This window comes from Polypterus senegalus, chromosome 12 (assembly GCF_016835505.1).
Source record: "Polypterus senegalus isolate Bchr_013 chromosome 12, ASM1683550v1, whole genome shotgun sequence".
In the NCBI taxonomy this organism is placed as follows: domain Eukaryota; kingdom Metazoa; phylum Chordata; class Cladistia; order Polypteriformes; family Polypteridae; genus Polypterus; species Polypterus senegalus.
Window position 1 is genome coordinate 149,012,258 of NC_053165.1, and position 17,781 is coordinate 149,030,038.

The following is a 17,781-nucleotide window of genomic DNA, read 5'->3' on the forward strand; positions in this document are numbered from 1 at the left end:
ATCCCAGACAGGTGAGCTGAGTTGGGAGGAAGGGAACAACGTATCTGGGAGAGGAGGATTTGATTATTGATTATTATTGTGATTTGTTTCTGAGTTTTGTAGAGTGGAGAGTGCTTTGTGCACATTATTGTTCAAATAAACTCATAATCTGGACTTTTATCTGGTGTCTGGTCTGAGGGTTCAAGGGGACGACAGCGCCCCCTATCTGTCACAATGGATGGATTTTCTCCTGGTCCTTGTTTAAAGACTACTTAGTGGTCGCTCGGTGAACACTTTGCCAGTATGCAAGAGCCATTCAGAAGTCCTAAGCTGGACAGTCGAGCTGAGCCGCGATCCAGCCAAGCTGTTTTTGAGCTCCTGTTACTGGCACAACACTCTGCTTGGCCTTTCTCAGAATAAAAGTCAACAGCATTGTCTTTATATGCATTTTTAAACAATTCTAAATGTTTCTTACTGATTTCTTTTCCACCACAATGAGTTCAGCACATCGTTATTGGAGTCATTGTAAGGGCCAGCCGTCCATATGCTAGGAAATGCACTTGCACAGAAACAGTGCAGGAACAAGATGGACATTTCAAGTTGACCACAGAATATTTGGTCAACATTTCCTGTTAATTCTGTCTGAAGTATGGCAAGCGTTGTAAAATTTTAGCCAACCATTTCTATTGCCGGGGAGTGCTTCTTGTCATAATACACATGGTGAATGGTGCTTAATATTAATATCGATTGATTGACTTAAAACTTAATATAAAAAATGAATATTAAACATTGGCTTTTCTATTTTATTATGCATCACCCAGCAGTGATAACCACGTAAAACGTCTCAGAAACCAATCTTCTCCTCAAACTGCCTAATCCGACTGACCGCGCCTTTCCGGATGAGCACATCTGCCGGCACACCAGAGAGCCTGACACCACAGAGGCCGTCGGTGTCTTCAGGCACAGTCACTTCATAAGCTCTCGCCTGACAATCACACTGTAGGGCTTCATCCCCAACTTAAAACAAGACAAGTAGGGTCTTCATTTTTTTTAATTCTTCCATAAAACACCAAGGCAAGTTGCGGAGAGCGAGTTCCACTGTTTGCTTGTTCTATATATATATATATATATATATATATATTTTTTTTTCCCTGCCACTTTCACATTCTGCAATACAGATACTTTTGGACCTCTGAGGTGGTACCTGCTGAATAATTAATAAGGTTGTCTGGCTGTGTAAATTTGAGTTTGACATTGTTCAATAACTATTTAGTGATATAGAGGAATAAAGAGGTAGTAAAGCTTGTGCTAATTCCCGGGAGTCGCAAAAGTCAAAGACATGGTCACCTTTTATCCAGGTTGAAAGGAACTTGCTCCGAGAAATGTGCCGGTCTCCATGACAGCATATTACCAGATGCTCTAATGTTCTGTGCTTCTCTGTGGTTTAGCCAATTGGATAATGCAATTCAATGTGAAATTTAAAAAAAATGAGCATTGCGGGGCAAAACTTCATACTTATAAAATTATTAAGCTTTGGATCTAAAAATGGCTTGGGGTATAGTTTCAAACCTTGCATATTTTTCTCACAAGTCTATATGTGAAACTTTTCTCTTTTAAATATATAATAAAGTTGATGACGGATTTCTGATTTGAACAGAGATGGCAGGAGAAAGCACGCTTCTAATAAAGCATTCTTTAGAAACTAGAAATGCAGACTAATGGCTAACTAGCAATACGCACGCACTATCCAACTTAGTAAAAGGATAGATCTCTGTGTGTTTGTCTTTGTGCCCATTCAGTTGCTTTCTCTCTGTCATTCCAATAGATGGTGCATCACAAACATTTTTAGTAATACAATGCATTACATGTCATTCCACTTGATGGCACATCACAAGCATTATTTTACAAATCCCTTACCAAATGGCATATAACAAAGACATTCCAACAGATGGTGTATCATAAGCATTAATACTGCTTTTTACGAATCCCATACCAAACAGCATAGAGAGACAAATGCATTGCATTTGTCATTCCAACAGAGTATGCAATACAAGAATTACCACTGCTCTTATGAAACCCATAGCAAATGGCATATAACAGAAACATATGCATTACATTTGTTATTCCATCAGATGGCATATCACAAACATTAACACTGTTTTTACAAATCCCATACCAAACAACATATAAAGGGGACATATGCATTGCATTTGTCATTGCAACAGAGCATGCAACACAAGCATTACCACTGCTCTTATGAAACCCATAGCAAAAGGCATATTAGAGAGACCTATACATTACATTTGTCATTCCAACAGATGGCACATCACAGACATTAATATTGCTTTTACAAATCCCATACCAAATAGCATAAAACAGAGACATATGTATTACATTTGTCATTCCAACAGATGGCACATCACAAGCATTATTTTACGAATCCCTTACCAAATGGCATATAACAGAGACATAAGCATTGCTTTTGTCATTCCAACAGATGGTACATCACAAGCATCATATTTTATTCCTACATATATTCAAAATACAGTTTACTCTGTAAACATTAATGCTGAGGTCTATGTTGATCACTTGGATTTCAGTCTATTTTAGATAGGTAGCACAGCTAGTGTAATACAAATCATCATGCCAATATGTCATTTAAATATATAATAGGATATACATATTCACAAGCCAGCTTAATCCAATTCATAGTCACAGTAGCGCTAAAACCAAACTTGGGCAGGGTGCTAGTCAATTACAGGCTCAGCTCACACATATGGAGTAGTTATATTTCAACACTGATAATTAACTAACCAGACACACTTCCATTAAAAGCTTTGTCTTATTTGCAGAACAACTCTTCTGTAGCTTCCATTGGTCTGAGTGTTACTTGGACTTCGCATTATAGTAACAACAAGAAACAGAGATACTTACAGAAAACTTCAACAAATGTATGATTCCCAATTCCTCAGCCTTCTCAGCCAATTTGAATAGCCTGGGGGAGAGCTCCGGAGTGGTGACATCATGATGGCGCCGCCTCCTGGGGCTCCACCCATAAAGAACAAGGTACATATCTGTGTTTCAAGTGACATTACACTGTACAAAATCACATCTGAAATCAAAAATAAAACTAAATACATGAAAATAATAATTTAAAATGATCCAAAACAACAATGAAGCATGAATTATGCTGTGGCTGGGTGCAGGAATGACAGTCTGGTCACCAACTGGAAGCTCCAATTTAATTTAACAAAAAAGTTCAACCGAAATAAATGCCCCCAGGCTTTTAAATAAAGAAAACGGGTCTGTTTGCTCAGGAGCTCCGTCCGACGGGTCGTTCTTGTGAAAAAGATGCCAAAATGACACAGAGGTTCTTATAGAAGGGGTGAGCATAAGTGCCCAAATTGGGGGGTCCCTCGGTGCTGCAGCGAGAGAAGGAGAAGACCATGTTAATGACAGTGCCTCCTCTCATCCTGGTGAGTTATTACATACCTCGATCAAACCCATGAGGAGATCCTCCAACACACATGTGTGACAATGCAGAACATCACAAAGACACCGTTATCACGATAGCTGATCAGTGAGGCAGGAACTTCAGAACTTTCTAAAGGTCTTTCTCTATACTTGTTAATTTGTTAATAATCCTGCTCAGAAGGTGTTGTGTTATTTATTTTATATTTATATTCACCGTGTGTAGAGTAATGACTGACAATACCTTAAACAGCAGGCCCGGCACTCAGACCTGCACCTTCTATTTCACAATCATTTATGCGTTTTATGTTTAGCAGCAACAAATAATAAGGCGTTAAGAATTTGGGAGGACATGCTGAAGGAGGTTCACACCAGGATTTCTTAACTAAACTACAGTAAGCTATTTGGAGAGAAAACAAGTAATTAATGGGTGGCACGGTGGCGCAGTGGTAGCGCTGCTACCTCGCAGTAAAGAGACCTGGGTTTGCTTCCCGGGTCCTCCCTGTGTGGAGTTTGCATGTTCTCCTCATGTCTGTGTGGGTTTCCTCCCACAGTCCAAAAACATGCCAGTTAGGTGTATCGGCGGTCCTAAATTGTCCCTAGTGTGTGCTTGGGGTGTGTGTGTGTGTGTGTGCCCTATAGTGGGTTGGACAATGACTGACTGACTGACCGACAAGTAATAAATGATTCAGAAAAGCCCAGCAAGCAATTTAAACAAAGCCAGCAAGTATCTGATGTCCTTTATGTGAATATGTGAAGGAGAAATGCTACATGAAGTTTAGCAAGTGGCACAGACACTGGTGTGTCATCTTAATAGTTTTATGGTATGAATCACCCACAATTCTCAACAGCTACAGCACTACTGGACTGTTTCTAATAAAATCTAAGAAGAACAGATAATAAATCATAATGTTATGAGGAAAGAAATCAAATAGTGAGGTGAAGTGGAAGAGATTAAAAAGACTGAGCAGAGTCACTTGTATGTACAGGTTATAAAATCAAACCGCATGATTCATTTCGGAAAACGTAAAGTGATGCTGTAGGGGGTCGGTTATACTGTGCTTTAGTTGATGCTCCTCAAATGTTATTAAATATATCCTTTTACAAAACACAAATAAAAATATACTTATTATTGGTATAAGTCAGTCCGTGGGTGTTACGAGTAGATGTCCCCTTCGGACTGGGTGCTTGCTCCAGTGGGCTGCTTGGGTCACCAATGATTGCTAATGCATGAAAGGATAATGTTCATATCATTTTTTAAAATTATTATTTTATTTATTTATTTTATTATTACACATTTTATTATATTCATTATTTCTATTAACTGTGATGGCCCAGATTCTGACTGCTGGTGTCAATGAAATTGATAGGCATGCAACAAAAGTCAATCAGTCAGTCATTATCCAACCCGCTATATCCTAACACAGGGTGACGGGGGTCTGCTGGAGCCAATCCCAGCCAACACAAGGCACAAGGCAGGAACACACCCTTGGCAGGGCACCAGCCCACCGCAGGGCACACACACACACAATCAGGGACAATTTTAGGATCGCCAATACATCTAACCTGCATGTCTTTGGACTGTGGGAGGAAACCCACGCAGATGTCAAACTGTTGTATCCACCACTGGTGTCATCCCAGATACACTACACAAAAGCCTGCCGACGTTACATAAAAACGTCAGAACATCTGGAAAATGTTTGATGAGAACATTCAGCCCACCAAAGCTGCCCAATCCTGTCCACTTAACTCCTCCAAAATAACACCAAGTTGAGTTTTGAAGATTCCTAAAGACCAGTGGCCATCATGCTACTTGCTAACTTATGCCATGTTTATATAGTTCTCTGTGCGAAGAAAAACTTCTAATGTTTGTGTGTAATTCACCCTTAACAAGTTTCCAACTGTGTTCCTGTCATTTTAAAGCAGGGGTGGGCAACGTCGGCCCTGGTGGGCCGCAGTGGTATCAGGTTTGCATTTCAACCCAATTGCTTAATTAGAAACCAATCCTGGCCAATCTCAGACCTTATTAAATTTTATGGCTTGTTATTAGTCGGCCATGTTAGGTTCTTATATCGCAGATTTTGTTCCTTTCCAAGGATGTCATCCAAATGATCATTTTTCAGTCTGTCACATTTTTCTCTTAAGTGTTTTATTAAACCAAACAGTGCGTGATGAATCCACACAGGTGGAAATGGAAACCAGTTAGATGGAGAACTGCTGGTTCCTTTGTCATTTGCATCTTATTGCTAACAAGGAGACATTAAAAACAGCAAAATGTGGCTGTTTAGGACTGAAATAAGAAATTAAGGGTGGGGAATCTTAACAAGTGAGACCACTAAAACGTCACTTGAGCAATGAGTGCTGCATCAGTAATAACTGACTTCTCATCAAGAAACTGGTTTGGAACTACAAATAATGTAGCTCAAAGTGCTTTACATGACGAAGAAAGACAAAAAAAAGACAAAGTAAGAATTAAAATGAGAAAATACTATTTAACACAGAGTTAAAGTAAGGTCCGATGGCCAGGGAGGGCAGAATAAACAAAAAAAAAAACTCCAGACGGCTGGAGAAAAAATAAAATCTGCAGAGGATGTAGGCCATGAGACCACCCAGCCCCCTCTAGGCATTCTACCTAACATAAATGATCAGTCCTCATTGTATTCAGGGTTCTCATGGAAGGAGTTGATGATGGACTTCTGGCCTTTAATCCATCAATGTAGGGACATCACGGTGCTTTGATTGAACAAAAAACCTGCAGCCACTGTGGCCCTCCAGGACCGACACTGCCCACACTTGTTTTAAAGTAACAGATTGCATCAACTGTACTAATTCCTTTCATAATTATAAACACTTCAATCATACTTAAATTGAAAAGGTTTAACTTCTTCCATTCTTCCTCACAACTCATCCCCTTGTAGCCCTGGAATCAGCCTCGTCGCTCTTCTCTGGACCTTCTCTAGTGCTGCTATGTCCTTTTTGTAGCCTGGAGACCCAAACTTCACCCAGGACTCCAGATGAGGCCTCACCAGTGTGTTATAAAGCTTGAGCAGAACCTCCTGTGACTTGTACTCCACACATCAAGGCGCTATATAACCTGACATTCTGTTAGCCGCCATCCTGCACACTGTCTGGCAGCTAATAGCATAGAGTCCATGACTCCTACTTCTCATAAGGTGTACTTTCAATTTTCAGACCTCCCATTGTGTATTCAAACCTTACATTTTTACTTCCTACATGTAATACTTTACATTTACTTACATAAAATTTCACCTGCCACAAATTTGTCCAAGTGTGGCTTAACTGAGATTGTCTGGCAATCTGCCTAACTTGGTATCATCTGCTAACTTGACCATCTTGTTATTTATACTCCTATCCAGATCATTTAAAATGCGAGGGATGTTCAAAACGTTTCCACACATTTATATTTGCGTTGGAAACGGTGAACATGGTGGGAAGTAGTAAACAGGCATTAAATAGTTGGTACGACGCTGGGAAAATTGCATCGCAAAGGAAGGTGACTATGTAGAAAAGTGATGTCATTTGTTTTTTAAAATTCTTAATAAATAGAGATAAAAAGTGCGGAAACTTTTTGAACGTCCCTTGTATATTAAAAGCAGCAATGCACCCTAGCACTGACACCTGTGGGACAGCACTCTTAACATCTCCCAGTTGTGGTAAAGGTTCTTCGCACCATCACCCTCTTCTTCATGTGTTATACCCAATTCTACACCCATCTACAAACTATGCCCTGATTTCCCACTTCTTTTAGTTTGAAGCCCTGCCTCTCATGTCAGACCTGATAAATACTGTAATATCATATCTTATCACTCTCATCATATGATTTTGTTGCGTTGTTAGCAAAGCAACACACATCCATAAAACCAAAGAAAGGAGCCATTTTAAAATGCATGTCACATAGTGAGGAAAATCTTTAAAACATATGGACATAGAAGACTGCCCTATGCCTTGGTCTTGCCCCGATATAGGCGATAGCAACGGGACTATACCAGAAACTACTTTGAACAATAATCCATCTATCCATCCATTATCCAACCCGCTATATCCTAACTACAGGGTCATGGGGATCTGCTGGAGCCAATCACAGCCAATGCAGGGCGCAAGGCAGGAAACAAACCCTGCCAGGGTGCGCACACAAACACCCACCAAGTAGGATCGCCAATGCACCTAACCTGCATGTTTTTGGACTGTGGGAGGTAACCGGAGCACCCGGAGGAAACCCACGCAGACACGGGCAGAACATGCAAACTCCATGCAGGGAGAACCCGGGTCTTCTAACTGTGAGGCAGCAGCGCTACCCACTGCACCACCATGCCACCCTTGAAACATAATAATAATCATAATTTTATTTTTTTACATTTTGTCAACCCAATAATATAATTCTGTTGTAACACTGATTATGGGCAGAGTGGTGGCTCTGAGGCTAGGGACCTGCGCTGCCAGTTCAAATCCCATAAATGCCAGAAATAACAAGGCCCTTAACTTGCAATTGCTCCATCCTGGGTGTGATGTTAATTTGTATCCAGCCCTGTAAGCAGGTCTTCCAGCTTACAGGGAAAACCTGGGGGTTGGTGGCTGGGTTGGCACTCCAGTCACCATCAAAAACCTCACCCTGTTCCGGTGTGGTGCTGAGGTGCCACCCGCTGTACTTGGCTCCCAATCCAGGTGGCTTGTCGTGTGGTGGGTGAGGCCTGTCCCCAAACCTCTCCTCCTCTAACACTGATAATCATCTGACAAAAAGAGAGGAGAGAAGGAGCGGTTTGTAACGACTTTGTTCAAACGGAGAGATGAGAATCTTGAAGTAACCCTGCCCCTAATCATAGTAGTATCACAAAGTTTCAAATCAAATTAATGACAGAAAATATGGCACTGAAGGGGGTTTCTTGGAAGCTGGATAAGGCGGCTTCCCAGGGTCCATTATCCATCATGTTCCATTATCTTAAATGTACGTCCACCCGAAAAAAAGTGATTAGTGGGCTGATGTTGGTGAAGATCTTGTAGTCGGCTCTACTGCAGGATGTAATCCTCGTTTTAACAAAGGTGGAAGAAAAGACTAAACATCAGACGGGTGGACATGCTGACATAAAATGACAATGGCAGATCCTTCAAAGGAGAGTGTTTAAAATAATTTGGTGAAAATTCCACTAATAAGTCTCCAGAAGTTTAAATTCTGCCTGCGGGAGCCCATGCTGATACACGCTCAAGTCACACGTTCACAGTTTATGGATTTTTTATTTATTTTGTTTTATTTTTTCTCTCAGTCTCTCACCGAGAACTCACGTCTGGGCCGTTAGGATTGCTTTTTTTCTTCTTCTTCATCTTGCCAAATTACTTCATTAGTACCCAGACTTTTGTGGCCGGGCAGAAAAGGATTTCATAGCACAATAATCACAGTGTGAAAACATTCCCACAATGCACTCAGTTTGGAGTTTAGAGCAGCTGGCTCATTGTTTCGGCCCTTTTTTATTTTTTTAACCAGTTCGAGACCCCCGTCCTTATAGTCCTGCAGTCTGTCCCTCTGCCAGCTGTGATAAATCCCATGCCAAATCTGCTCCTTCTTGCATTACAATTGCTGTGCTTTTAGGATTGTCCATTTGCTTTCAAGGATTTCGTTTTTTTACAGATTCCAAAATACAACTTTTTTTTTTTAACTGTAAATTAGTGGTCTTTTCATATGCTCTGCTTGCTAAAAGCACTATTTTATTTTTTTTTTAAATGAATACATCCATTTTTTTGCTACAAGCAGCATCATGAGCTGTTAGTGAGATGTTATCATGCAATATTCTTTTAAAACTTTAAATAAAAGGCTCCTTGAAAAATTAATTTCACACAAGCATACATATTTTTTAGCTCTTTCATGGATCCTCAATGTTCATTGTATAAATTACTTTTCTTTGCCAGCATTTTTAAGTATAAAAGTAGATTTATACACCCTAACCAAACATATTCTACAATTCATTAATTTCCCATTCAGCTTGCGTGAAATGAAAGATCAGGGATTCGTTTCACAAGCTTGCTGCCTTATAATAAAAGTGTATTTATACATCATAATTATAATATATGCGATAATTAATTAATTTTTCATTCACTTTGGCAGAAATTATATTTCCCAACAGTTTAAAAAAATCGTAATGCCTTATAATAAAGAGCGGCGTGCTGGAGCAGCGGGCTTGTGTACCAATTCTGTCCATCAGCGGCCCTTACTGATCCAAAAGCAGCTGCCCTTCTAGAATGTTCTAAAGTTTTATTAACACGACTTTCTAATACCTGCAGGTGCTCTCGATCGTCATGAGACTGGCGATCTGGCTAAGGCCATTCTGTGGGCCTGCGACGACTCCCGAGCGGGAACAAAGCCGGGCACACCTGCAGGAGTGAAACCCCAGAATGGGGCGAAGAGGGTGGGCTCCAGCCCACCGGCCAGCCCCACGGAGACCGCGGAAATGCACAGTCACGTAAGTACACGGCCATGGGCGACCCCTGGGAGAGAAGGGGAGGGGAGGTGACAAGTTTAGGGCCAGTGGCTGCAACACCGGCGGTAGGGGATCGCGTTTAGGAAGAACAAAAACCTGAGGAGCATTGGCGGGGGTTCGGGGCAAATAGAAAACGTAGGCGGGGGTCCGAGGGGCCCCGGATTATGAGTGACAAATACAGAAGTCGGGGACGGGTAGCACCACGTTATCTACAAAGTATTGTACGCACCGAGTACAGATGCGTTAAGTTTAACAAATGGAAAAGTCAAACATAGAAAATCGTGTAAAATAGAACTTATTTGTTAACATGAAATGATGGCACTTGATGTAGTAATTAGCATTCATCCGCTCATCAAAAATAAACGGTTTTCAGTTTTGTAATGAACAGCTTTTACAATCAAAACAGTATTTGTATTTATGTATATTCCTAAAAACGTATCATTTATACGATAAGAAACTATCTATCTATCTATCTATCTATCTATCTATCTATCTATCTATCTATCTATCTATCTATCTATCTATCTATTTTAACACAAAATAAAAAATAAATCACCATGAACTTTTTACAGTTACAATATTCCTTTGTTGCTGTATTTGTCAAAGAACCTGTCGTTATATAATTTCATCTGTGTTATACCGTAGACAATACTTAAAACAACACAATTGTATTTTTATTCTTAATAAATTATAAACAGAAGTGTTCATTCTGTCGATAATGTATGGAAAACGTACTCGGAAAATAATTCTGATAAAGTAAAATTTTTCTAGTGATATTAATTATAGGCTACTCCTAGTCCACTTTGATTTGAGGTGCAAAGAGTAAAATATTTATTAAGATTTACAAGATCAATTTTAAGAAAGAAAAATCACGGAGCACTGTACACCTTAAAATAATTATAACATGATCGTGACGTGACGTTTCAGCGTATTCGATACTCTATTGGAATCGAGCATCAATCAGTGGGGAAAATTCGGAAAAACTTAACGGTTTGTTATCATTTTAAATCGAATATATTAACAACTGCTTATTTCTAAAATTCGTTACTAACTACTAATGAATTTATAACAAACACAAACCAAGCAGTAAGAAAAATATTTACAATTTTAATATTAACAAAAACTTTAATTAGAAATTAAATAAATGACCAGTAGGATAAATATTTTAAAGTGGTGCTAGTCAATAAACATTAATTTCTATTAATTGTTTCCATTTTACATAAGTATTAACTTGATGTACATTAATATTTTATTTTTTATAAATATGCATAGTGTAATCTGATACATAGATATGAAAGGGATGGCACTTTGTAAATAAGCTTAAATATTTTATAATAGAGAGATAGATATGAAAGGCACTATATAATACATAGATTAATAGATAGAGAAGGATGGCACTATTTAAATAAGCATAGATATTTTATAATGTTTAGACAGACAGATAGATGAGGATGGCACTATATAAATAAGCATAGATATTTTATTATATATATATATATATATATATATATATATATATATATATATATATATATATATACAGAATGTATTTACATTCACCTAATTTTAATATGAGCAATAATGAGGTTAATGATAATAACATGCTGGCGTACTGCTGAGTTGTATTTGTCAGCAGGGAGACTTTTTTTAATAATAGTGCAGAGGAAGAGAGGAGAGGAAGGAATAAAGAATATTATAGTATTTAAAAATAACACAATAGATATGTTTTTGTAATAGTAAATTGAAAATAAAGTTATTCAGTTTTCTGTCCCACTGACTTTTGCAATAAAGTTTGTAATTTATTTAAAATGTGTTTGTTTGTTTAACTCATCTCATACTTGTTATCTATTGTCAGTATATGTATCTAATATAATTAGTACACATTATTACCATTATTTTTATTATTATATTACTTTTTAATGCTTTTATATATCTTTATGCACTTTAATAAAGAAAATATTGAATATATTTTTATATACTGTACAAGACCATGTTCAGATAATGCTGTTCTTTTATCTTAAAAATCAACTGGACCTAGAGCCAATGCATTTTTGAAACAGAGAAACTTATTATATTAATTCTTTATTAGTGAAATAGTCTGCTAAGATGAACTTAGTTTAAAACAAAACATCCAAGACGCTTCAAGAGCAGAATAAACACCACCTCTTTTTATTGTACTAAGATAAACACTTTCATCATTTTTAGAACATCAGTAGGTGAAATGTATTATTCATGAATTGATTTGTGAAAGATCTCATATATTCCAAAAGTTTACTATAAGTGACATTTTCTAAAAGTTAATACACCAGCATTATCTCACAAAGCATCCTGGAACCAGATGGTGCAGTGCTAGGGCACTGAGGCAGAATTTGATCCCTCTATTACATTATCAGCAAAGCTTATTTTTCCCTGGATAGTTAACAAAATTGATTGTAGTCTGTAAGCATATACAGTATGGCTTGTGTCATGACATTATTGCAGCAAAATATGCAGACAAACCATTTTGAGTTTAGTTCAAAATTATATTTATTTAAACATCCTGCAGTAAATTTGCATCAGTCTTATTTGGTGTTCTATGTATATTCATTTTTAATGAGTGTGAAATAAGAACAGGAAACCTATTACAACCAAAAATACATTATTTATATTTATATATGATCTGTGTAGAATATGCATTGTGTCATAATGATTAACTGCTAATAAACAATTTAGACACCTATGAATTGTAGTAAATCAATATGTATATTGTTGATATATGAGTAATTAGGACTTACCAACATAAGTATTTATTATAGAGTGTCACATCTATCTATCTATCTATCTATCTATCTATCTATCTATCTATCTATCTATCTATCTATCATATTGCTTGCTCTATCGTATCTATCTATCTATCTATCTATCTATCTATCTATCTATCTATCTAGATAAGCATTCAGTATTTACTTTAACAAACATATAAAATAAATCACCATGAACTTTTTAAAGTTACAAAATTTTTTATTTGTCGTAAAATAGCGTTTTTCTAACTTTATACAATTATATGCCATCTCTGATCTCCTTATGGGCGAATGAAGATACATGTGCCAGAAATCATGCTTAATTTTACAATAATGTCTTCTTGAAAAATTATAAAGAAGTGTTTAAATTGATTTTTTTTTTCATATTCTGACAAGGCAAAAATTTCATTTTGAACACTCTATTTAAATGTTAAGTTCTTATTTTTTTAAAAGTAGACATTTTTAAATATTAGACCAAATATGTCGGGAGATGTACTATCCACAGGTGGATTATTAATATTTTAAAGTTGTGACTTACCACTGTTTGAAAGTGTTATTTCTATATTACAAATGACTAAAATAACAAAATAGAAGTTCAGTTTGCGTGAGTAGCAATTTCTAATTGTAGGCAACACCTTTCCTGTTATAAACAGCTTTCCTAAAACCTGATTTTTGTAATAATAGGATGTACTATATTAAATACAGATAGCCCTCTCTCATTTCCATTAATCGTGTTTACAGGTATTATATTGATTTACTGTATTTATCCTTCTTAGTGGATTACATTTATTTAAGGCGATGCCAGTCTGTACTTTTTCTTTCCATCATATTATCACTATTCTAAATTACCACTTAAGACTTTTGTTATCACATTTTTGGTTCATTTTTTTCCTGAAGTTTTGCCAAATGTAACTTCTTTGGCTGAAGTTGTCAGCATAACCTGATCATTACATTATATTTTAATTATAATTAATTCTAAGAACCTTAGAGGTAAAGATAAAAATGTTACACATGACATGTATTTTAGCAAATTACTGAGCAAATATTATCTTATAACATTCATAATGTTAGCTCACATATTAGGGAGCCTTGAATATGAGCTTTAATATAAAGATAAAGAATAAAGGATAGCCTGATTGCTTTCAAACCTGACCTGCTTTTATGGTATGTTTTTTGATTTTAATAAAATGTTAGGACAGATTTTTTATGAAATTGTTTCAGTCATTAATAATCTCTTGAGTAAATGTTGTTAAAAATAATACTTTCTGTACTTCTATATGCGGCCAAAAACTATCGAAATTAGCTCTTTTAGTTTAAACTAATATTAATTGGAATAGGCATGTAATATAGACATGGATTCACAGACACAAAATCAAAGTTAGAGTGTTTACTTTCAAAACTCTTTGTGTTTGAAATGGCCGCAACTGAAAAAATATTTTGGCCTCCGTCGCCAAGCCACTTTATAACTTCAAAGACCTTTCAATATGGAATCATTTACCATTAAATAAACCAGCAGTACAATAGAAGAATGCAGCGATTTCATGCTGTTCTGGCGGTCTGGCTTGCTTTGTTGTGCAGCACGTGCCGGGGAGAACACCCGTGACAGAGGGGCAGCTTCTGGTCTTCTGTGACAAATGTGGTTGACACAGCGTGCATGTTAATTATGTAGAGTTTGCAAAGATTAAAAGCTCTTTGTAACTTTAAAGGCAAAGAGATTATTCTGCTGACCGTGCAGGCGCAAGCGTGCGCGGAACACCTTTTGGAAATGAAAACTTTGCATAAGCCTTTGTTGTAGACACAGGATATTCATCAAACTGGTGATTTGTATGGCAAGATGCCATTTGAATAGTGTATTGTTAGAATACTTATGGTCCACTTGTCAAGGGCTCTTGCTGTAAATAGTGCAATTTGACTCCAGCTGGTACAGAGTGGCTTTGACAGCAGCCAAATAGCACTGCACCGCAGAAAAAATCAATATTAGGTTTTTGTCCATAGTAACCTGCTTTTTATGTTCTGGTAATACAAGAAAACCTCCGGTTTGTAGTAAAAAAAGGCCTATATCTCTGTTACGGAAAATTTTAGTCAAATACTTCTTTTCAACACCGCTAAACATTTTTCAATAAGCTGGGAGAATGGCTTTGGTGTCTAGTAACTCTTTCCTCTCTTTCTCTCATGGGCCCAACATTCTGTTTTATTGGCTTTTGGAATATATTTCAAAATGTTATATGTCCATCTGTTTATACCAAGTGCGAAACTGTAAACTCATGGGCTTTCATGCATACACAACGAGCCTGGGATAACTTGTTGCTACGCAGAAATTCACATTCAGTAGTAGAGGCTGCGTGTGCTAGAAAGACAACTCTGTAAATCCAACAAACAGAAAAAAGAAAAGCCCTCTCTGTTTAATTAGAATCTCATTTTTTTTTTTTTTTTGGGACAATCCAAACTTGCCATGTTTAAAATAATACAGAATAACCACATTGATGCTTTATTAACCTTATTTGTAAATTCTAAAAAAAAAATGAATTTTGATTTAAATGTTTCAGGAAGTTTTTTATACGAGGCAGCCTGCTTTTTTGGTAATGTAATTGAAAGCACTGGTTATTTAGCTACTTATCTACAGTATCTCTGGGAGACTAGCAATTCATTTGTCAGAAATCATTTTAATTTTAATAGCAATTTGGGCAGAAAAAAAATAAAGATAATATATTTATTTAGGACTTTTTTGTTTGGGCAAGGCAAATTAGACATTTTAAACTTTTTATTAAAGCTTAAAGTTCCTGTTCATTGCATATTTGAATTGTAAATTGCATGTTATCTATCTATGCGCATACACTACATATATAAATATTAAAGTTAATACATGACAGTTATCAAGTTGAAAATAATAACTTTAATGTTTTTATATTTATTGAATTGTAGCAATTTTAAAATAATCTAATTTCAGTTAAATAGCTTTAAATAACTTTGAAAACACTCCATATTATTAGTTTGCTTTATTAGGTACTGATTCTCAAATTGTGAACATTATTTCTTTTATTGCTTAGTTGGGTGTTTGTTATGAATTCAATAATAGTTATCAATCAACCTTAGAAGTAAACAATTTGTACTAAATATTCATAAAAAGGTGGCAACAAACACTTACTGTAGATCTCCGTTCGTTGCACATTAATACTTCATTGTGGATATTAGAAATGAATACCACTTAAGAATCTCGTAACAAGATGTTCTCCAAGTCAAAGGTTTTGTAACTCTTTGCCATCATTAATAGTTAATATTGGTTCACCGAAATTAATAAGTGTTAATAGTCTTTTAACAACATGTTAACACGCTCACGTAGTTCTCTAACTGTCATTTAATAGGTCATCAAAGAAAAGCACAACCGACACTTGATTAATGCATTTTACATTTTTAAAGGTAACAAACAGTGACGTGTAAGTAACATAACACAACATTACATTTTCAAAGCAGCTTAAGTCGATCAGAGCCGATCCCAGCATTACTGGGCACAAGGTGGGAAAATTAGGTTTCTTTTGTGAGGTAAACTCTGTTCCCAAAATCACTCTGGAATGTACAGGAGAGGGGCGAGAGCACTGTCCATTCAAACTTGGAGCCGTCGCCCCTTATCCCTGCGGGTTTGTTTGGTATTATTATATGGGCCGTATCTGGGTGCAGATTGTAGATAGGGTCGTTAAAATTAGGGTTAGGGTTAATAGAGATTTTTTTACCCCTAGGGGTAAAGATGCACGGGTACACTTCGTACAGTCATGCTTAATGCACTTTCCCACACCCGACGGACACATATTCCAGATTCAAATTTATTTAAATACACCTATATTAAGGCCTATTCATAATGCCTATAGCCCATTATATATATCTCTAAATGTAAGGTTTGATAATTCCAAAATTAATTCGAACATTCGAAAATTCGAACACATCTAATTCAAAATCAGATATAGGTTAGGGTTTGTAGACAGATTAGGGTTACCAATTAGGAAATCATGCATGTCTGTGACATTGGGTCTGTGCTAATCACTGTGCTGCCATGATGCCCGTGATGTGTGTGTTTAAATTAGAATAGCTGTAATATTTGTGTGTGTGCACTTCAGTGGACTTGTACCTTATTAACGATGGGATGGTGTACAATACCCTGTGATCTTGACGGTGACATGTATATTTGAAAATATACAAAATGTATTGTGTAAAGTATATAAAGCAAAAGAAAGAGGCTTTCCAAATTATTCATTGTCTTTATGCAGGGTACAAATATTAGTATGAATAGTAATTAGCATTCAGTAAAGAAGTGACAAATGTTAAAGGCACAATGGCAGTCATTTATATTTACACATATGTTGTTTAGTTTTAATCATGCCTTGTGCAGTATCATTCTATGACTTGCTATGTATATATTGTTTGTCTGTGTGTGTGTGTGTGTGTGTGTGTGTGTTGACCGGGTGTCAGAAATGCAGATCCAGCATCCAGAAAGTTCACCAGTGATACGAATGCAAGAAAATGCAGTAATGTCAAAGTAGCAGGTTGTTGGTCAATGGATAATGGGAGGAAGATGGTCCAGAACATTGATTTTATATTCTCCCCAAGGCTTTTTAAAGTCAATCTAGCCACATAACACACAAACACAAATGGGCTTGTCTTAATAGGAGGCCTGCAAGGAACCATTGACGTTCTTAAAAATAGATTTAAAAAATTGCTTTGTCAAAATTGCATGTGTTTATGTGTCTTAAAGTGCAGCCTAATTTTCCTTTTTTTAGTTATTTAGCAATGGCCGACTCTCTAATATAAAGTTAAATAGAACAGACTCATGCTTCTTGGTAAAATGTTTACTTGTGTTATGTGGTAAATTTCAATTAATGTAAAATAAACATGCATATCCTTTTAATTAAATGAGCACAGCATTTCAATTTTTGCCTCTCAGATTTAAGTGCTAATAATGGACATTTTGTTAACGGTGACATAAAAGAATATGCCAAATTAAACTTACAGTACATTTAAATGCATGTTCCTCTGGAAAACACAATTAAACAGTACAAAAATATGCTTAGCAA

At 36.5% G+C, this 17,781-nt stretch overlaps 1 protein-coding gene across 3 annotated transcripts in view; it reads left to right on the top strand.

The window, feature by feature from the left end:
• Positions 1-17,781, top strand: part of LOC120539927 (WD repeat-containing protein 72-like) — a 169,266-nt gene that overhangs the window by 98,558 nt on the left and 52,927 nt on the right. For all 3 annotated transcript variants that reach the window (XM_039770282.1, XM_039770283.1, XM_039770284.1), the window contains exon 14: positions 9,742-9,920. In XM_039770282.1, the coding sequence (XP_039626216.1) occupies positions 9,742-9,920 (179 nt within the window). The remainder of the gene's footprint in view (positions 1-9,741; positions 9,921-17,781) is intronic.